Genomic DNA, 23,182 nt, shown 5'->3' with positions numbered 1-23,182 from the left:
CAATGTCAGCCAGCACTGGGACGCCATGAAAGAGACTACATCCTCTGCGGTTGCCAGTTCTTCTTCCTACCCCTGATACCTATCATTACTGCCAAGGGCGGCTACATTAATGATTATGAGAGAAACGCTCTATTTATGGTATTAATTTTGTTGAAATTCTATTGTTTAATTAACAAATTTTATCTCGTTGAAGTTTAAAATTCAAAATCTTCAGATTTTAATGGAGCACTTGATAATATGTTCGTGTTATAATGAAAAAAGGTATATTTTTTTCAATATATGTATTTTGATATAAATACATATCCAATATATCTTACTTGGTTGAATAAACCTTCGACAGTTTTAGGAAAAATTCCAAAGACCTAAAGCTTAGGAGCGGTTTCAAGGACTGCCAGTCTTAAGGACCAGTCCCAATTATCGACAGATCGAGTAATGGATGAATAAATAAGAATTGAGACAGGACTAAGCTATACTACTATATATAACTTTTAGGATCATTAAATAAAACGTTAATGCATTTTTGGAGCTCCCCGTGAAAGATGAAATTGATAATTTTTCAATTTTTTGTTTATACTATACTCAACGTACGTATATAAATCATTAGTAGGCGTTATCGCAATTCCCTTCATAAAAAATGTGTATAAAAAATGAATCAGTCATGTTGACAATTGCCTCTAAAAATAGTAATTAAGGGGTGATGATTCATCTTTGATCCCTAAGTAATAACAATATTTTATATATGTCAGTTAGCAGCTATTTTAATGGTCAATTAATTCCCTTTTGACCATCATATAATGTACTCAATGGAAGTAGAAAAATGAACAAACGCAATGAGAAAGTTTGCTTCGCTCAGTCACGTTAATACTTAAGACGCATCAGCGGAAAGTTTATTTTATTTTTATTATTGTTATTACGAGGGGGTTCGAATGCATACCCAAGAGATGTAATTACACTTTAATCTTGTAAAGTTCACCCGTGATTATTTCGTTAATACTTATAATCAAAACTTGTCTATACATAAATAAGTGAACATATACATGCTTACACATGTGGCTCGCAGCATGAAATCCCTCCCTTCTACATCATGCACACAAACTATCCAAAGATATCAGCTCGTGAAAGGGATCTGACTCCGCGATACTATTACAAAAGGACTCGTTCCTATACCTGCTGCCAAAAACTCCAAAACTGGATCCGTAAAGTGATTGCATTTTTGTTTACTCAAGTGGGTGTTTGTGTTCTCATCGGGATTTACATGATCATTGGAGCATTTATATTTAGATCCTTGGAGTTAGGATCACGGAAGGAGCTGGCTGAAAGAGCAAAAGCCACTAGGACAAAGTTTGCTTTCTACCTATGGAATCTGACACTTGATACAAATACAATCTACAGTAGAATATGGGTAGCAAGGGCTGAGATCCTTATTAAAGACTTTCAAAATGATGTTGTAAAAAGTGTTAAGGCTGGATATACGGGAACAGATGTTGGGGTGGAGGTGTGGACCTTCAGTGCTGCTCTGATGTACTCCATGACGGTATTTACTACGATAGGTAGGAATGATAAATAAGAATAAATTCTGAACACATTTGAATTTTATCTTAATTTTCCATTTCTTCAACTGATGAATAATATTTAAGACTATCTTATTTCCCTGGGGTATTTATACACCTCAAAAACAGAAAAATCGTTCAATATTTAGTATGTTTCCTATTTTTGTTCCACCTTCTAGAACACTGGTTCTTAATCTGAACCCCACTAGTTCCATATGAATATTCAACGAACCCTTTTTAATTGGTCAAGTGGAGCGTGTTATCACAAATCAGTTGTGTTTTGACCTCCGCCAAAACCCTGAGACGGACGCACCAAACTCCTAACATTGGATCGAGCTCAGGTTAAGAACCACTGTTTTAGAGTAAATACTACTATTATTATAATAATATAATGTGCATGACTCAAAGGAACTTATGTATAAGAACGTCAACAAAGAATCACAAAGCAAGACTACTAAAATAGTTGAACGTAGAGATAGGACGATTCGCTGACCAAGCTCCGAAGTACCGAGGTACGGTATAAGTAAACTTATATTATCCAAAAAGATCGAAACCCGAACCCGAACTTTTTAAGGATCTTAAAAAAACCCCAAGTCATTGTTGGGTCTTAAAAAGCTAATATTATTACTGAATATTAGTTTAGACATTAAGAAATTATCTTTATTGAACGTAGCATCTTTAACAATATTCATTTTACTGCTTGGTGATACATCTACATAAACTGATACGTTGTGCACGCTGTTACCTTTATTCTATCACTCAACCTTTCTCCCGAAAAGAAATTAAAAAAAGTCCCAAAATCATTTATCTGTCTATTTTTCAATAGTTGTTGAGAATTGTTCACAACTTCAAATGTGCTAGTTCAAATTCAACCAATCACCGTTCCGAACATTGATTAGGAGAAAAGAAGACACGACAAAATACACTGTATATTTTTGTATTAGTGAGGTAACAAAGTGCTTGTGGTTATTTCACATTGGTCTTACCTCCATAAGACAAAAATTTAAAGTGTAATTGATTGTCACCTGACGATGTTTCTTCTTCTTTTCTTCTGATCAGTGTTTTGGATTCGAATTAAATGTCAACAATTATCAAGTATTATGTAATAATAGTTTCATAGTTAGGAGGAATTGGCTAGCTACCAACTGATTTTGGACCTTTTTTTGTTCCTTTCCGGAAGAGAATCTGCGAGATACGCTATGAGTAACGACATGTCTAATAATATTATAAAATTAATTCGAATAATAACTAATAATTAAATTCTAATAGTGATAACATTGGGTTATTCATTGTTTCGGTATCAGTCATCAGTAAAAATGTAACCTTAATCCAGATCCTATTTTATTTAGGTCTGAACTTTTGGTAAAATACTTATAAAATTTGAAACAAGTATCTGTCTAATTTTGGTTTCAAATCTGGATCCGAAAGTTTGGGTGCACAAAATGTATCACAATATTTACGTCTAAAGGTCTGAATCTGAGAAAATGTAGATCCATCCTTTCTTTAGTAAGGTGCACCGCTGTTTTTTCTTATCTTTTCTATTTCGTTTTTTTTTAAAGAGAAAAAAAAATAGGGAAGACACAACAGTGGTACATCTTACTTTTTCTATAGTCTTGCATTGTGTTCTTACTTATGCTAAAGTGAAATAAACTCGATTATTTAGCAATGATTAGGGATTCTTATAACAAAGACAGATCTATTTAGAGTAAATATAGAAACATTCCTGAAACAGTATCTTTTTGTTGACGTTAATATAAAACGGTAATTGATTATTTACTGTTTGCTACTTTTTAAATGCCAAATCTTCTTCTTATTCAATTTTTTGTTAGTGATACTTCATTAATTTCTGAGTTTTAACTAAATATGTAATTAATTAGTAAGATTTCAAAGATTCTCAATATTTATCTGTCCCAACAAGGATTATAAAAAAAGTTGTGGAAGATGTCTTTTTCTTTATCAAAAATGTCAATATAACATAAATTTGTCATTGAATTAATTAAATCACTTGAAGAAGAAGGGCATCATAACGAGACCCTCACTGCTAACAACGCCGTGAACCATAACTAGCTGTGGGTTCTTGGCCTTTATGATCCCAGGGATGTTATAAGGTCTTGTTCCTTACCATTTATTTTTCCTCAAGTTATGCTTCTGGGTTTGAAAAAAAAAATTCTCTTCTGAGAAGCACGAGACAAGATCTTTCACGGGAGGGTTCTATTTTAGCTTGATCAAAGCCTTGGTTCCGATAGCCCCTACGAAATACTTATAATATATTGAGCTATTATTAGTATTAATAAACTAATCACATATAAATATTACTTTTGTTCAGTCAGTGCTTTTCCAAATCATAATTTCATCGGTCCATTCTGTTATGAAATACATTCAAATATATGTTTAAACTGCATTTTTACATATTTCTAGATTACATTTGTATTTGGCACAGACATTAGCTAAAAATAACACTAAAGTGACAAATTAACGTCATAAAACAACTATTAATTGCAAAAACTAAAATAGATTTTTTTAAAAATGAATTATTTATCTCAATACTTCTGCCGATAATAGAAAAAACAACAAAATGAATCCTTACTAATAATTGAAGTGAAACATATTTTACGAAATATTTAAGTCCATTTTAGGCTTTGAATTCAAAATTCAGGGGTTAATAAGGATCCCAAAGATTTGTTGCATAGTTTAAAACCTTTATTTGATCAAGAGCTGATATTGACCCTGATATAATTATTTTTAAATAAAATCTATCAATGTATCTTTTTTTTATCAAAACCATCAAGTTTGGCTACTTTAAATGAAATTTGTAGTTACTTCAATAGATTAATATGAATAATTTGTTTATAGATATCGACGATAATTTGTAGATAAGTACAAGACCAGTGTCCACCACATTAAGTTTTGAGAAATATCTGTCTATCTTGCTTTAGTGTAGAATTTTCACCAAAAGGTCTTCTAATATATATTATATTCGTGCCTGGACAACTGCTCTGGAGAAAATTGCCCGTGGAAGATTCCTCTTGAGAAAATTGCCGTGGAGGACAATTACCAGTGTAGAAAATTGCCCTGGAGAAAATTGTTCAAACTTCATGGTAAATAATAACAAAAATCAAATTACATTTGTTTGTTTGTTCAAGGCAGTTCCGGGGTTAGTGTCTGATACAACCAAGGAACCCCTCTAACATCACCAAGTAGTTGTAAGCCCTCAGGTTTCCAGGATCTGGGGGGTAGTGTGAGATGGTCTAAAACCACCACAAAGGCATCACATAAATCCAAGTAACACCTTCTAATATCAAAAATATTTGCATACCATCGGGTTGCACGGGTACTAAATGGTACCCCTGGATCCTTAAAAACAACCACAATTGCATCACATACATACAAGGTAGCCCTTTAACTACCGCCGGGCCAATCCGAGGACGGAGGGTATTCAACCATATCTTAAGAGGCCGTAAGCTATTTACCCCCACCCTCTTTCCTTACAAATCCTCTCGATCCATTTCTTAGAAGACTGGATTGAATATGAAAAATTTGAAGGCAATTGTATTGATATAATGTTACTCACACTTGAATGTCCACCCTAGGGGTATGGAACAAACAATTATGATTAGATATGTGTCAGTAATATTATTAAGCGAATTTATAATGTGTTCTAATTTATCAGGAAGTTTGTACAAAATACGGGCAATTTTCCTAACTGACAATTTTTCTCTACGGCAATTTTCTCCAGGGCAATTTTCTCTATGGTACTTTTCCTAGTACCATAGATATTATATGTAGCTGAAGTTTTTTTTTCAACTTTTCTTTTGGATTTTAGATAAAAGCTGATTTTGAGAGGTAATGTAATTTTTTGAAATAAGGTGGAGTTTACAAAGTGAATTTTGAGGGGAAGAGGGCTTATAAATTGCAAATACGAGTCGTAATTTATAAGGATAGTGGGTTAATACTAGAACAGCTGAGGTGTCAACCATTCTACCTATAGTATTTTTGTTATTTTTTGTTTACTATTTTACCTAGGAGTCTTATAATTTTAACATTTTTTAATCATGTATTAAATTGTTATTGTTCTGTCGAAAATATATAAAAACACTTGTACAAGTGTATAGCAAATACGTTCATGGTAGAAGGGGAGACAAAAGATGGCAAAAAATTTGGTACTTAATTAGACGTTAGTCGCAAAATTTGTATGTCAAACGTTTTTTACATCCAAAAACATATCTTTTTCTTCTAAAAAAATTTCAAAACAAATTAGAAAAGTTTTTAACCCCAATTCCTTCCTCTGTTCTCCTTTGAAAAAATCCTAACAATGCTGGTATTTGTAACTGGCTCTTTGTTTAACATCAAATTCCAACAGCCAAAAAAATTATATAACAATTGTAAAAAATAAAACAACTTAATATGGCAAAAAATCAATAATTATTGACAAATTTTCTTTGAACAATTTGATAAAATCAGATTTAAAAAGCTATAAGTAATTTTTTGGATGATCAATATTATTGTAATAATGCAGTCAGTTTTTAATTAATTTGGCTGTTACTTGCATAATTTGAAATAATATATAATTTTGCCATCAGTTGATATCATTAAATCTATATGGAAACTAATTTTTGGAGGAGAAATTGGAGATATTGCGTAGCTCAATAAAAAAGTCACCTGATTGCTTATTTTCTTTTTTCTTCAATATATATTTGATAAAGAATGAAAAAAGACAAGCGAAGTGCGTCAGAGAAGGGTCGTCAATCATTATGTTAGTGTAATATACATATGACCAAAATAAAAATGTATTTCCATTCTCTCTTCCTATAGCTCTCTCCATGTCTCTGTCTCTCTTCTACCACGGCGTTACTTCACTAACACAAAAATACCCTATGGATTCTGTTGTCAGCTGTCAATCCCCTCTCCTCTCTTGACACGTCATGGCTATTCCATAATGTAATATTTTTGTCTAATAAACAAAGTAATAGGTAAAAGTACTTAGGTATACTCCCTTTCCAAAAATACAAAACAAAAATAAACAGGAATGCAATATCTTGTTGATCCCTCGTCGTTTATATAATATATATGGGCCATTTTATTATTTATATGACCAAATTTCGGCTATCATATAGAAATACAAATTTATAGCTACTTTTTTAATAGAATATTACTAAGTAATATTATAACAAAGTATCAAATGAAATACTATGTAGATTTTAATATTGCGAAATATATATTTGTAAGTGATTTTAAATATGTTTAAGAAATAATGTGATGGTAATAGTCTGGGAGTATATTAGAGATACATGACAGTTTGTATGATTGTCTTATTTGGCTAAATAACAGATCATTTTGGGCCTTTTAATTATTTATTTTCGGAGGAAGGGTTGCATGATACAATAAAGGTAATACTGCACTCCCTCTCTTTTTATTTTCTTCAACATTCATTCTTTGTTTCTATTCACCTCTTATTATCACCATTATTTTTTTCATTCTTGAGGAGATTGCATGTAATTACAAAAAATTGTGCAGGATTAAGAATGAATGGCAGAGAGTAATGCTGATGATTTATTTTAAAGTCATAAGTGTAAGTCCAGGTTAAACACTGTGAATAATTGAGGATTAAAAATGAAGTAATTTCTGCATATATCGTTGGTTGATACGTTGTAGGACGTGTGTGCATCTCCTTCATCTCACAGCTGCTCGCAGTAAATTTAATGATATGTCATGACAGCTATGATGATCCAATAACAAACATTTTTCGAGTTGCCAGTGTCACCATTTTAATTTTCGGTGTATTTTTTTTTTTTATGCAGAAAATACTTAGAATTCACAACCCTATCTATAAGTTTATAAACGATCGCTCCATCTTTGATATGTTCACAACAGTTCATGAAAGTTTAAAACAGTAGCTATATAATAATTTGTATCACCGCTGGCCGGTGATTGCAGGCATTTGTTTTATACATTTTTTATGTTAGGAAATTTATGTGTTGGAACTAGAAACTTAGTGCAGTGACATACTAAAATGAGGTCATAATTAGACTTGGTTTGACTGTATTTGCAAAACTATGATGAAAACATCCTTGCCACTAATGATTTTTTGAATATATTTTTTGTTGCAAAAACAACAAAATTTGGTTAAACATGACAACAAATAAGTATATAAACAAACTAAATTACTAAATTGAAATGAAATAGCATAAAAATACTTAATATAATGAATATAGCTTGGAATGATTGCAAGTAGTAACGTATTTTACTATTTTGTTCGGTCTGTAAAAAAGTTAGTATGGGAAGTGAGGAGGGTGATAAAAGATGACTTTTTTTTTTAATTAACGTCATGCAATTTGTAAGTCATTTCATTATATGAAATTTGTTTATATATTTTTAGAACTATACAACTACACAAAAGTGGAGACTTACCTTAATTATATGTAATGAGACTTATGAATAAAAAGACAAGCACTAAAGTTTCTCATTTTTATCATTATCATTAATCAAAAATAGTGCGTGGGTTGGATTTTTATAATCTATTGATTCTTTTTTATAAGCTCAGTAACCCAATTTGCAATTTGATACGACCTGCGATTAAAAAAAAAAACTTAAATTGTGGAAAAAAGGTTCTTTTTTTTCATTTTTTTTCTTGGAGATTTTAGATAAAAGCTGATTTTGAGAGGTAAATGTAATTTTTTTGAAAAGGGTGAAGAATACGTTGTGAGCTTTGTAGGTGGTGAGGATTTATAAATTGCAAATAAAAGATATCCGATCCTTACTTTTTAAGGATAGGTGTTAATTCTAGAATGACTGATGTGTTATTACAGAGAACATCTAATTTTAAAGTTATTATTCCATCGGAACTAAACTCTCTTGTTGTATCACAATTATTTACTTTTTCTAATAAAAATCGACATAGTAAAATGATATATATATATTTACTAGCAAAGGGTTTAACTAGTGTTGCTCGGCCCAAAGGGAGAGCAGAAAATCACTTGGACAATGGTAATTCTATTTCCTATTAATATTTGTACACCTTCCGCGAAGGTGAGTATAAGGTTAATATAGCACCTCGGTATATTATATAAAATGGTATAACAACATATATGTACGAAAAGAAATTCTACATACGGAGTCCATCTTTTATTCTCGTCAAATAAATTGCCAAGTCAAAATATGCAAAGACAATTGTAAATAACTGTTTGCACTAATTTTGAAGAAAAAAAAGTAGTTTAGAGCATTTATTGGTATTGTAAAAAGAAAAACAAATCTACCAAGATTTGTTTCGTACATGCAAAAACCAAAAAAGTTATGCATAATAATGCTCTCGAAAAAATAACCCTGAATACTGTTGTTTTGGCTTAACTTTCTTGTTCTTTTCTCAACCATAAGTGATGGATCCTATACATTCGAAAAAAATTCTAGTATCATAAAGAATGATGTGGGAGTACCAAGAAATGGGAGATATTGTGTAGCTCAGTACGAAAGTCACATTATTGCTTCTTATTCTTTTGCAGTTTATATATTTATGCTTAAAGAAAGAATTGGGATTTATCGGATCTACAATACTGATTAGTGATCCTTACTAGTTAATCTGTATTAATAGAACAATGTTTTTCTGTCTGTCTGCATGTTTGAGAAGGCATCATTTTTTATTGTGGCTTTAATATTCTCAAAACTGTGTGACTTCCTCATATAAAAGGCACAATGTAATAACTGGAATGGGTAGCTTTAGCTAATCGAGTCATACTTTTTTTACAAAAGCAGATTTTACGTTGGATGCTAAAATATTCTCAAAAGGAAAAGAAAAGGACTAAATTTAAAAAATTAAATGAGCAAAGTGTGTCTGTCCTTGTGGTCTCGACACCTAATTACCCTGAGCAATAACTAACTCCAACTAGTCTTCTATAACGTTGAAAGTAATGATTCAATACCTTGAGAGGACGCGTTATTAATTCTTCTAAAATATATTTCTTAGTTTAGTTTTCTTCATTTCTATATCAACTTCAATGATTTAAACTATTGCAACGGGTTCATTGTTTCACCAAAGCCACGCAACAGAAGGTGCAGGGACACCATGGCTTTTTAATATTTTACAAATTTAATATACCGTGTGGTCCATTAAAATATGAAAACTTTAATTTTAAAAAATCTACAGGATATAATTTATTAAAGAAAAATAATTTCAAAAAAATTAATAGTATAAATATATGTGAGTCAGAGCTCTCTTAATCATTAATATTGTAGCGTCCCTTAGCAGCAAGATGGTTTCCAGGTGGCTGTAGAAGGCCTACCACCCACAGCAAATGTAGTCATTTGTCATGTTATCCCAGTTCTGGCTCACATATACATTGAGACCCTATGTGTTTGGATGACGGGTACTGCAAGCCATCCCCTCGACATACACCCAAAAAGTGTCGTTGAAGTGCTTGCGTCAGGGAGCTAGCATGGACAAAAGTGTCAAAAAAGGGTTCAAAAGAGCCTTGCGACGGAGGAGATGGGTTTCTTTCATTGAAGATGTCACAATTGCCCTCTTTATTTTTAAATTGTCTTTTAGTTTATTTATTTTTTTACAGAAAATGCATATTCTATATTATTATATAATTTTAAATGTAGTAAAAATAATGAGCTTAAAAAACAGTGCTTATATGACGTTGGAAGATTTCGATTATATTTTTTACCGTTGTGGTTCCAGAGCGGAATGCTTCTTTGACATCAAAATTTCCAGAACATAATAGACTAAATCAAAATTGTGAATGATTAGCTGACGCAGTATTAAGAACAACAATAATATTCATATTTTATGCTCCTTGGCTTGCGTGAAGTTTTTTTTTTTTGCTGGTGTCCATCTTTGACGCGCGCTCAAATAATACTGACTCAAACACCCACAAATTTATTAATAAAAGTATTTTAGTAATAAATGTTATCTTTCAAGGCACATTAGCATAAACCAACAAAACTCAAAGGACGCGAGATACACACAACTGAAGCCACCAATTAAAAAAATAATTCAGTTATTTTTGATAAATATATTATTAGGCCGGACAACCGCTTCTTTTGTATGAACAAATCATCTTTTTGCATTCTTAAAATCGACTTAACCCATAAAAATCCAAATGACTTTCTAAAAAAAAAATCCCAAAATTGCTCTGGAGAGGATGTACAAACAAATGCCGGACAAATGAAAGATCTATCTATAGTCAACTTACAAATAGCATGGTTTATTTTGTTTTTTCCTCTCTTTCAAATTATAATTTTTAGTCCCTCCACTTTCAATAACGTTGTGCAGAGTCTGTTAGCCGGGCCCCATGAGTATCTTCACCCTGTAGATCATTGTTTGATATATTATTTTAGTACAAAAAATATATAGCTAGTCTTTCTAAGTTATTTATTCTAAAATATAATAACTAAATCTACTAACAAATTCAAATTGATAAAATATTTATAAAGATAAAGAAGAAAACCAATAGACGGAGGAATGTCTGGTTTCAACAAATTTTCTCAATGATAAAGGTGAGAGTTGAGAGTCCAAGCCCGATGAAAAGTATAAGAAACAGTCCAAAAGTCTCAGTCAATGTTTGAGTAAGATCATTTTTACCCATTGAGCTCCTGATAGCCTCCATTCCATTGCAACTTGTTTTATTGGGCATGCTTTGCAAAGACCATTTGGAGTAGAGACCCTTTTGAAGAATATTGAGGATCCATTCATTCATTTCAGGGAGTAATTGACTTCCTTCCTTTAAAAAAATGTTTAAGTAATGGAACAGTTCACTTATTATTTATGTATTTTACGACCAACTAAAGGCAATTCTATATATTTTTCTATTAGTGAAATAGTTGTGATAAGAAAGAGTAAATTGTATCAAACAATCGTGTTATAAATGTTTTTTGCACATCAGAGTTGTTGTTGTTTTTTTATAACCAAAAATTCAAAATAGTAGCCTCTAGTTGGTCAAAAAAAGGAATTAAAAAAAAGATTGCACTCCCATTTACAGATTATTAATTGATTATGTGTTAGTTAGTCTGAAGCTGTTGCCCCAACTTTGTCTTTAAGGAAAGTTAAATTTTTGATGGTACTTTTTTGGGCTAGGGTGGCACTTAAAAATCATTTTTTTCTTTCGACTTGTCGCAAAATTTCTTTTTGTCTCCCGAATAATAAAATTTCCTTGTGCAAAATATTTTTGACTTTAATTAATATTTTTAATGTTTTCCATTAAATGTAGACAAAATAGGCTAAAAAATAGGATATCTCCAATTGTTTCAAATACTTTAAAGTTGCAATATCAACTTTGTCTCTAAGCATAATGACCTTTAATTTAAATAGCTTCACTGGTATATATGTTTCAGTATTATATTTTTTTCCCGGCCAAAAAGATATTTTTTAATGTTCCTTTAATTGCTCGTATGGAGTACCGATTGAGTATAAGTAAACATTTAGTTATTATATTTACTCCATCTGACATAGGAATCTTTTTTGGAGTCGATATACTTAAACTATATTTCCTTCTCTAGGAACAACCGGGCGTGAACCTACACATACTGAGTTCAGGAGAATAATTTCTCCTGAACGTGTTGTCTATTAAGCTACGTTCAATTACGTTATTTAGTACGAAAAATTTAAAGTTTTTTATAAATGGGCCATTATTTAGTGCACACTTCTCTTCTTGGGAGTCCTAAAATTTTAAATTATTTTACGTTTCATAAGTGTTTAGAAATTCTCAAACATATTGAGAAATTTACAACCATATCCCAAAGTTGAAGAGCCTTAGAATATAGCGTCAATATTTTGACCATCAGAGCCACCCTAGAATAGGACGTAACAAACACATCCATGTAATTTCGTTTAAATATATGTAAATACCATTTAATACGAAAAAAGTATAAATTCAATAACTGTCAATATTTACTTCATTTGGAGTGCGCAAATAAATATGTTTATAGTTTTTAATTTATATAAAACTATTTTAAGGGAAGCTTTTACTTTTTTTTAGTTTTCTATTCATATCTATTCGAAAATTTCAAGACTTTTTGCGAAAAGAGTAATTAGACAGATTCAAAAACCCAAAAATGTGAATTTATAATTTTTGTTCACTTTTTCTAAAGTTCCCGAGGATTTGTACCTTGCCCATACAATATGTTCTTAAGATTCATACAAACTACCAAAATTAGATTTTTCCGTCGAAATCAAGAATTTGTAGGACCTAGCCTCAACTCTAGTCAAGAAGTACTCTATAGAGCATGCACTCTTTTTTATTTTCCTTTCCCCCTGAAGTTGAACAAGATAAGTGCGTTTATTTTTTAGAGATCATTGAATTAAAACAGTTGTATAATGACTTTCTTAAGGAATTATTATTTTTTTTTTTCTATTTACTTTATGTCATAGGAATAACTGTTAATTATTTTAATTCTTAGAGACATTCATCAAACAATTGCTCTAATGGAACTTGCGCAAGCTAAAATATATATTCCAAGTTGAAACATGAGCCTTATAGACTTTAATTATATTGATTTGAGAGGAAATTAGAAGTGTCAGTAATTGTATGTATTGCTAACCATGTATCTCAACTACCTGCTACTTTTTAAACTGTTAAATCGGACAAGAAATGTCATCCCAGAGCGATTAAATGAGTAGGACATCAACTATTCTTCGTGTGGATCACACTCCAATATAGGTGGCCAGGTAGACGGGAACTGATCTTAAGACCATCCAAATTGTTAAGAAGAGGAGGATCCTACCGACACCGTAGAGAGCAAGGAGGGCTCCGGAAAAAACACATCATTAATGTAAATACCCTCAAGGACGCCATCAAAAGGGACCCATCTAAGTATATGGGCCCCATACCTAGAATCTCAACGTCAGTAACAAAGCCGTGTTCAAGAATGTACCAAAGTTGGATGGAAATTCCCTGGCGAGGATGGAGAGGCCCTTCCTCACAGACACTATGAAGTTGGATCTTTTTCAACGTGGCAGGGACTTCTCAACAACATGAAGAGTGCGGAGCCAGGTATATTATCCTCTTCTCATACAAGAATACTTTTGACATTTATCCCGTCTACAATTGCCATAATGACCATTATAACGGGTTCAGGGAAATCAATGAGAACTTTTGAACGAGGACCACCACAAAACACCCTGCATCATCCGTGGCGATAGGCATTGCTGCATCCACCAGTATTATGGCGCACTAATTAAGTTCTGGAAGGATGACAGGCTCACAGCACCCATACACATTGACGTTTTCAAGAGCAACCTGCTCCCCTGGGTATGAGTAAACTTCCCCAATGGCAACGTTTTCTTACAGCAAGATGGAGCCCCCACTCCAGTGCAAAAATTACTCAGACCTTCTTTGCTAACATCATTGCATTCTAGGACAAGATTATGTAGCCACTGGCTGGATGCCCTCAACTTTTCTTTCTAGCTGCACATCGAGAGTAGGGCCTGTAGTATATGTCACCCCAATGTTGAAGCCATGAAGGCCTCCTTCAACGAAGGCTCTGTCATTTCTTAACTATTCTACCAATAGAAAAAACAGAAAATCATCTGTAGTTGGTCTAAAAATATAAAGGGGGTGTGGGGGGAAATAGTGCACGGTCCACGTATAGAGTATTCTTTGACTAGCTATGTGTGGTGTGTCAACATAAAGAGTGTCTTATTTATTTTGATTTTCCAACTGGGGTTGAAAAATCCCTCTTATACATTTCCTGCTAGGATATTAATAGAGCTGGTAATAAATACTACATACCGGTGTGCACAATACATAAATAGCAATATGATTTGGCAGGTACCTTATTCTCAAATAATGCTATTATTTTATTTTTCTTATTTTACAGACACCAGTATGAAGCTAATATTTACAGCTCTATATAGTTAATCAGTACAAAAAGACCCTTCCTCATAAAAAAAATTGATAGGTGATTACTTGGAACGCCATAGCAAATGATGTGGCAAATAAGTTAATTTCTCCAACATATAATTTACATTCTCCCGTCCCTGAAAAGTCATCAGATATCAATTTATCGATAGAGGTTCGCTCACAGACAGATCCAAAAAGTCCATTTCTGATTTCCTTTCTTTTTTGAACACAATTAGCTCCAATAATACCCCTTTCTTTTGCTCCATCATATAATTTGTAAAAAGTTGTGTCCTGAGCGGCCATTTGACCGAGTTGATCCAGGATGGATCCTTTTTCAATGATCCAAGGCAATTCATCCTGATTCACCAAGTCCTACAGAATCCCAACATGCTATATTAAAACAAATGTACTCTTTTTTTCACCAGACATACTTGAACAGAATTAATTGGAATCGGAATGTTTGGTACAGCGAGAAGGGATGCAAGGGTCCCTGAATAGCTCTTTGCAATGATAATGAGAGATAACATCCATACAGCTGAGAAGATTCTTTGATAGATAAACTTATCTGGTGCCCATTCCGAGGATTCGCCAAGAATATTTCTGTAGGTGAAGGATATAATTTTTGGAACATGTTTATGTCCAATTCGACGACCAAAGAAAGTAATATCACTGATGATCACTAAAATGTAAGAAACAATGTAGTTGCTTCTTATGGGTAAGCCTTTTTTAAGATAATAATAAAAATACTTAACTTACAAATGGTTGTGTAGAGCAGGGTCGTGAGTGCAAGACTGAGCCATAGTGATAATCCAAATGGTTTAAAAATTGTCCAATTATTTCGATAGGGTTGTATGGGTACTACGGCAGCCCAATAGTCAATGACAATAGGAACTGTAAAATCACAGGCCTGCTCTCGTTCATAAATGACACCAAATGGTCCAAGGGCAAAGTCAACTTCGTTTCTTTTGACCATACCCAACATTCCATTCCATTCTCCATTTTCATCCCCTACGCCCCATTGCCCATCTGAAAATGTTTTTGTCTTCATTAGTGCTGTTTAGTTTAACGATGCTATAGTTGTATGAGTGAACTCGCTCATTTAAACGCTACTTACGGATGTGAATATTGGCTAAATTAAAGTGAGCGTAAGTTAAAATAAAATAAAAATTATGACACTTCTTATTTATTCCTTCCTATTCAGAAAACTGCAAGGAGCACTATATTTACAGTTATTTAATATCATTAGCTAGGTTGTATCTCATATTTTATATGATATTCTCTCAGGTGTGGTTTCTACGCTCACTACAAAAAAAGCCAATAATGACATCCCGAAACATATTATGATGAACTAAATTGGAATGGACACCAAACCCTGCTGAGCCACCACGTCATTAAACAAAAATTGACATCCCACCTAATGCCCTGACTCTTCAACTTTCTAAGGCCCCACTCCAAACAATAATTTTTTTATTGAAAAATAATAGTCATTAAAAAAAGCACTTGAGTAATTTATCAGATACAACAAAAGTAAAAACGTGACTATTGATAATCAGGTCAGATGGAGAATTGTAATATTATAATGTCCATTTGTAATTTATCATTGTTATTCCATCTGACCAATTACAAGAATATTAAAAAGAATATAAATATTTATGAGACACAAATATTTTTTTAACCAATATGTATCCTGATAATAATAAAATTAAAAATATATATACTCCAATGACGTCATTACAATAAACTCAGCTAAGAATTACTGTTTTCTTTCCTATTATTACGGCATAATTAAGTTATCGACTTTTTCTATAGATTATTGATCTCGTTTCTCCATATTTTGTCTTATATCGTTGTGTCACGTCTTTGTCTGTTTCAATTTCTTCATATGTCCTCTTGTCTTAATTTTGCGACATATTTTTTCGTCTTCTATTTGTTTTGGCACGTCTTCGTCTCGACTTCATTTCATCAGGTTTAGTGTTGTCAAATTTATTCCAATCTTCGTTTTGTCCGTATTTTTACCAAAAGGTAAATTATGGGTATACAAATATTTGTATCAAGCATAAATGCAACTATGCATTCAATTAAAAACTGTATTTTTTTATTAATATCTAACGAAATCATACCTACCGCTAGAGAATATCCTAGAAAATAGCTGTGGGCGCCGAGATATTAATCTCATGTAAGTACAAAAAAAGTTATATTATAATAGAGTGTAAGTTAAAATCAAACGTATATTATGTGACCTTTTTTCACACCTGTACAAGACAATAAGACGGAACAGTTTGCTTTGTCATATTTGGTTTGTTTCACCAAACAACAGAAAAAATATTGTTTTATCTTGTCTTTATTTCGTAAAGAAGAATTAATTTTGCTTTTAGTCAGACGAAAGAGAAACAAAAGTTGAATCGATTACCTGACGGTCTTAGGATTTCATATTCAAAGTTCATAGCAGAGGCGAAGAAGTTAAGAGCTGACCACATGATTCCAGAGTAGCTCAAATTTCCATTAGAGTCCTCAGTTATTTCAAAAAAGGGTGACCAGTGCTCAGCAGCAACTTTGAGAAATCTTTTTGGGGCTAGAGTTGTGTTATCATACTCACTGCTTAATACTTTATTCAATTGTATCATCCCCAAGAGGAACAGAATGAAAAAGTGATGTGATCCAATGAAGCTTAGCATTTTGACTCATCGTTGCTTTTTCATGTTTTGAAAAAGAAGAAATTAAATATGGAAGAATGATAAATATAATTTGCAAAACTTTTAATTGTTGCTCTAAGTTTTCTTCTTGGAAAAAAGTTAATTAAATTTTTCTACATATTTAATCAATCTTTCTCCAGTTTCAAATAATGAAAATGAATTTACTAAACTGAATGAAAGTTTGATCAGTTCCTTGTTTAGAACAGACTAGATATGAAAGCAATTTCTCTTCACATAAATAATTATTGTAAGAGTCATATGACTTGCCGGTTTTGTTACAAAAAGAGAAACCGATAATGTATATGGTAACCATGTCAAATTAAAGAAGATTTCAATGAAGATCAGTCTAGCTATCCCGACGTTTTGTAAAATTTGCTTCAAAAACCTATACAACGAAATATATATCAACAAATCTCACTCAATATCTTGTAAGGACATAAATTTCTGTGTAGTCGATCGTCAATTCTCTACGATTGGAAAGAAGAAAGAAGAATTTTAAATTTTCTCATAGTTAACACCAATTTGGAAAAAGTTTTCTCCTTGCCTGATAAAAAAGAATCACCATATATGCCACTGTGAATAAGCAAAACATCAGCTACATCAGAACCTAACATGTAGACAATGTAGCAGCTTCCAAAGGCGTCCGCAGGATTGTATATATATATTGGGAGGAGATTTTGTTTTCTTTTTTAAACTAAATTTTTGAAAAATAAGAACTTTAAAAATCAACAGCTGTTCATAAAACAATGACAAATTTTAAATTTATTTTATAAATTTTTTGAAACAAAACTTTGAATATTAAATTTTTGGTAGAAAAACTACAAAAATAATATTATGATATCATAAAAAATTAAATTTTTTGGAAAAAATATCGAAAAGTTAAATTAAATTTTCTTGTAAAAAGCTAACATTCCTTAATATGGGGGAGGGGGGTGTTAACATAATGAAGGAGTTGACCAAACCTGAGTCTGTTTACCTTGTGAAAGGTTTGCAAGGAATTTAGGCCTTATTTGATGTAATTGTTAGAGTTTAGGACTCACGCATTTAATTAAATTTGTGCCTTGTGGTAACTTTTACCCCAGAATTATGTTTTTTTTATTTTTCCCTGACTTTTTAGGTATTCTTCTTATTTATTATTATCTTAAAATATATATTTATGCAAAAATATAATAAAATGCAAAAAGTTCATTTTCCCCTTGATCAAAGCTAATAACTCTCTACTTAAAAGCAATACAAAAGGACATACTAGAAATTCATTGATTCTTATATTTATTTATTTCTGAGCTATTCCACAATGCAGTTAACAGTTTTTTTTTCTCTTGGTCGGTGGTAATCCTAGTTGCAAAGTCACTCATGAGTTTTACGACTCTTTCATCACCCTCATTGCTCACTTTTACTGGAAAAACGGCCTTAACTTTTTTATAACGCTCTAGCTGTTCAGTTTTTGTTACCTCGATTCCCAGCTTTGTTTTTATATGCGTTACAATGCTCTCAAGTGAACTTAATACCGTGATTGTTACTAATTTCTGAAACAGATAACAACTGTGATTTCTCATTTATTTCAGAGCAGAGATTGCAAGTTCATTATCACCATGTTCGTAGTGAAGCAACTTCTTAATCAATTTGTAAATCTTGGATAGGAGCTTTGGTGGCAGATTTTGCTGTTATCCAGTGCGTTTTATAACATAAAGCCAGGAATTTATTTATTCTCTCTAGTTTAATGATGGTGTCCTTTTGGTATTTTAGTCTATTTGAAAAAATTAATAATTTCATTGTATATATTATTGGTTATCCAACGGGCTTGATGAATACCACCAGGCTTGGTCTAATCAATACCTTAACTAGGTTTCTTACTGAGAATAATCAGGTACAACACTGCTACTTTTGTGACGTCTGCCCTTTGAGATGTCTTCTCTAGAAAATTATTTATGGCATTAACTGATTTTTTCTTCATGGCGTCCAAATCTTTTTCAATATTGGCTAAAATTATTGGAGTTTCCTTATCTAACATTGACCAAATTTCTTTTAATTTACCAAACATTGTTTGTCCGTACCCTGATTCTTTCTAAAAAATAGCCTCCTATGCTCTTCCAATTAACACCTCTGATATATGATGTCTGCAAGCGAAGTCAAAAACTTATCGCCCAATTTTGTCTTCAATTAGTTTTGCTGTACTGTTTTTGATGCTAGCTGTTGTGTAATATCCTAAGACGAAAACGTTGCTTTTCAGGTTCCATATTTCCAAAAAGTAAAATGTAGCCTTGCATGGTTGAAGTTCGGTGAAAACTGTTATGAAAGGAACACCAAACAATTTCCCTTACTTTTACTGTGGATCATCTGAGACGAGTAGAGCAAGACTATTAACAGGGCAATATTTACCAAGAAAGTTTCTCAAGAGTTTGCTATCCCTCATTAATAATCAATATTTTGGTAGAGATCCCTTAAAAGTTTATTTTTAAACAAGCATTTTTTTATATCCAGGGTAAAATGTGCTCATGCGCTACAAAAAGGGTTAATAATATATTTATACAAATTGAAGCACAGTTTATTGGCTTTGATTTGGTACGCATATCAATGCTATACATACAATAAGCCATTGCGAAGCTATAGTCAAAAGAAAACAAACAATCACGTTCTTTTTGCCTTTTTTTAGAGCCACCATCAATTTTGAAGGTGTATGCAGCAGGCATACCCGCAGTCCAAAATCCAAATGACTGGTATATTTAGTTTCTATAGACCTTTAAAAACGGGAAAGATCAAATTTTAAGAGGTTTGGGGAAAAAATTAAAATTTGAAGAGGTCTATTGTACAGTCTCAAGTTACAACAGCCACTTTGTTGAGAAAAACAGTTATATTAAAATAAAATATGACCTACTCGGGGTTTTTTTCTTTCAAAATTGTTTTTTTTTAATTCGATTTTTGGAATCGAGTCCCCATAACACTTTTCCAGCCACCGTCTTTTATGAGTACACAAAAATGTTTTACATAGAATTGAATCTATATAAGGAAGGATGTTCCCTACTCAGGAATTAAATAATAATGACAACTGCTAAGCAAAAGAAAATTCATTCTGTAGATTACCAATACCAAAAAACAGGCAAGCTACAAAAATACATTGGATTTTCATCATTAGTGATAAAAATCTTAGAAAATGAGGAAACCCTCCCCACAACAAAAATACGACAGGCTAAAAAATGCTACAGATTTACAAGGTAGTAGGTTATTGTTTTCCTTTGAATTACATTTTTTGGGGAATAAAATGTTTTCTATGAGTGACTTGTAAAACTCCAGAATACCAGGTTTTTTCTTAGAAATTTAAAAGTGTAAGCCCAATATTAATGCTCGTGACTTATCCCGAGCAATTCAAATTTATTATGATTTGGTTGTTTATTATATAGATTCATCTAATTACTTATTAATTTACAAAATTGTCAATACTGATTGTTGAACCGTCCATTTATTATACAAGATAATTAATTATCATCCATATTTTGCTCATATTATATGAACTCAATTTATCATTCAAGAAATAATCTATAGTAGGGAGGTTAACATATTTTATAGAGATATATTGTTGTAGTTGGTTTGTAAGCCTTTTACACGCTCGATCAAATATTTTTGAATGTCATTGATTTATATGTACATAAAAATAATGAGATTTTTAATTTTTTGTACATTATTTCATGGGATAATCCAGGAAAGAACAAGGTAGTCATTTAAATAGAAACTGAATATATAATGAGAAAAGGGAAATAAAACGGACAAGGATTTATGATCCATGCTCCTCTTTACAAATGTACTAGAGGTAGTATCTGGCATTTCCAGGATTAATTAAGCGTCTATTAAAAAACTATTTTTTTAAATATAAAACATAACTCCCGAAGAAGACCGCCCTCTCTGTGTTACTCTACGTTTTTTATCAGCACATTCACATGTTGTTACTCAATACTTTGAATGAAAAAATAATAATCACAATATAATTACTTTGTTAATTATTATATTAAAAAATAGGCATGTGATATAGAGCAGGGAACGCTATATACAGTGCACCCTGTACATCCCCTCGAAGCTACATTCAAAGCACCTGTGAGAGATCATTCGTATGGTTACCTTGCTATTTCTCAGATAATTTCAGACTAGTGTTTTGCATCGAACCTGTATAGCTAAGGCTAAGGCAACTAGTGCTCGAGAGACTAAAGGTTTCCCAATCTCAACAATAGATACAATTTTTTTGTTATTAGAGCGTGACTTATGGTATTACTGAATTAATACCTATGTTAATATCAGCTGATTGTTATAATATTTTGAATGAATTACTGCCATAAAGAAGGAACCTTCAACATGTTAAGTATAATTAGAGTAGGGGAAATATTATAATTGCATTTAAATTTATATATATTTATTTTATCCTGCATTTTTAAAACAATTTCCACCCAAAATTGAGTAAATTTTTCTTTTAGAGGGAAATGTTAACACACCCACAACTGATTAATTCATGAATAAAAAAGAATCAAAAACTCTTTTTATTTCCTAATCTGTAAACACAGTTTTTTCTTTACACACATCCCTTCTTTACTTATCAGTCATAAAGTCATATTATTATTTTCTTCAGCTTTTATTACTAATATTTCATTCTTGCGGAGAGAACATCTAAGTATTGAGTTACATCATTCGAAATTGCCCATTATAAACGGTAGCAACATTTATAATTATTCGAGGAGTTATCTTTTATATTATAAGAACAAAATTTGTCCTTTAGTCGACATCTGATTACTCACGACAATGCCGAGTACTACTACTTGTAATTGATTAATATCTAATTTGAACGTTTTAATTAATTTAAAGAGATGCTCAGACAAGTTGGCCTTATTTAATAAATATTGTTCTCCTAAGTGTGAATATGTATATATATATTTTAATGAAAAATAATCTATTGATTAAAAAATCAGGCCTTTTTAAATTAAATTTATATATTTTTAACGTCACATTGATTACTTTATTTCAAAATGGCGTCATGCCCTCATTTTAAAACAAAGTGCACAATACTTGTTTACTTTATCTAAGTGTTTATAAATTTTAACTATTTTTTTCGACATTCTTTCTTGTTTGAGTTGAAGGCAAGATTTCATGATGGCCAAACAAAGTATATAGTTGCACCCCAACCTGTATTTGAATACAATTCAAATCTTTAATTAAAATATTTTTTTCTTATTCATAACAAAATTGTGTAACGATATGCTTATTTATGAATATTATAGATGTATCCATGATTACTGTAATTTAAGTGTAGCAATCGATCAATTCTATCAGCAAAATTCATATTTTTGAAACAAAGGAAAACAAAACCGTAAATTTTTTTGTAAAATATTTGCCCTATAAGATCCTATGGTGATATAGAACAAATGATTTTGGTACGAGGAAAGTGGAGATAAATCATGTGCAGTCAAAGACACTCACTGGAATGAATGGACATTGAATTGGACGCACATGAATTATTCTGTAACAAAGTTTCGTTGTTGTTTTTTTTATTTCACTTTTTTATTTGATGTTCCAAGTCTGTACACGGGAAATATTCTAGTATTTTTTAATTTTTATATTAGTGTGTATATTGTTAATATATAATTTGCAGTTTGAAATTTCCATAATTTTATTTTATGTGAAAGTTTGGGAATGTAATATTTTTAGGATATTATTATTTCTGAAGAGGTCTCCAATGGAGATGAAATTGATTAAATGTTAGTGATCCACTAGACATCTTTGTTTTATTCTGTTGGTTGAGTCAAGTCCTTTTTCTAAAAAGCGTAAAATGTTAAACTATTTAAGAAAATATGAGGTGTTATTTAAATTGCATTCAAAAGTACATTGAAGGATAGTTCAAATTCACCACAAAAGCAAATGCACTGTTGGATCCTTTTAAAACTGATAACTATATGTTTATATATATTCAAATATGATCAAATTTAAATTCTTTAATTAATGACTGGCAGCTTTCGCCAGGGGTAAATTTTATGAAACGTGTATTTAAGGAGTGGTGACCAAAAACTTACAGTAGAATTTATTTACAATTTTATCCCTGTTATCCTTAATCTTAATGCTTCATTATGGA

General features: G+C 31.6%; 2 protein-coding genes and 1 long non-coding RNA gene across 4 annotated transcripts in view; 2 read left to right on the top strand and 1 right to left on the bottom strand.

Annotated features, from left to right (window-relative positions):
* The first annotated feature begins 933 nt into the window (after nt 1-933).
* LOC121115661 (potassium channel subfamily K member 18) overlaps nt 934-23,182 on the top strand; it is a 28,800-nt gene continuing 6,551 nt past the window's right edge. For both annotated transcript variants that reach the window (XM_040709759.2, XM_040709760.2), the window contains exon 1: nt 934-1,550. In XM_040709759.2, coding sequence (XP_040565693.1) covers nt 1,085-1,550 — 466 coding nt within the window. In that variant the 5' untranslated portion in view covers nt 934-1,084. The remainder of the gene's footprint in view (nt 1,551-23,182) is intronic.
* Nucleotides 10,897-17,069, bottom strand: LOC139905170 (glutamate receptor ionotropic, delta-2-like). Its single transcript, XM_071887724.1, has 5 exons — nt 16,794-17,069; nt 15,140-15,409; nt 14,815-15,062; nt 14,450-14,755; nt 10,897-11,266 (listed from the first exon to the last, which is right to left on the bottom strand). Exons 1-5 carry the CDS (start codon nt 17,056-17,058, stop codon nt 11,018-11,020), a joined length of 1,338 nt encoding a protein of 445 aa, XP_071743825.1. The 5' UTR covers nt 17,059-17,069; the 3' UTR covers nt 10,897-11,017.
* LOC121115663 (uncharacterized) lies at nt 14,964-16,083 on the top strand. Its single transcript, XR_005863639.2, has 3 exons — nt 14,964-15,098; nt 15,154-15,528; nt 15,668-16,083. It is a non-coding gene; the product is annotated as an uncharacterized lncRNA (long non-coding RNA).

Source organism: Lepeophtheirus salmonis, chromosome 4 (genome assembly GCF_016086655.4).
Source record: "Lepeophtheirus salmonis chromosome 4, UVic_Lsal_1.4, whole genome shotgun sequence".
NCBI classification, from domain to species: Eukaryota; Metazoa; Arthropoda; class Copepoda; order Siphonostomatoida; family Caligidae; genus Lepeophtheirus; species Lepeophtheirus salmonis.
Note: the sequence above shows the minus strand (reverse complement) of the source record. Positions and strands in the feature narration are given on the sequence as shown.

Excerpts from the sequence above, each read along its gene's own strand:
- LOC139905170 (XM_071887724.1), bottom strand. The coding sequence starts at position 17,058 with ATGCTAAGCTTCATTGGATCACATCACTTTTTCATTCTGTTCCTCTTG. Across the intron at positions 15,063-15,139 it reads CCTGCTCTACACAACCATTT|TGATCATCAGTGATATTACT; the intron begins GTAAGTTAAGTA and ends CTTACATTTTAG. Across the intron at positions 11,267-14,449 it reads CATTTGCTATGGCGTTCCAA|GAAGGAAGTCAATTACTCCC; the intron begins GTAATCACCTAT and ends ATTTTTTTAAAG.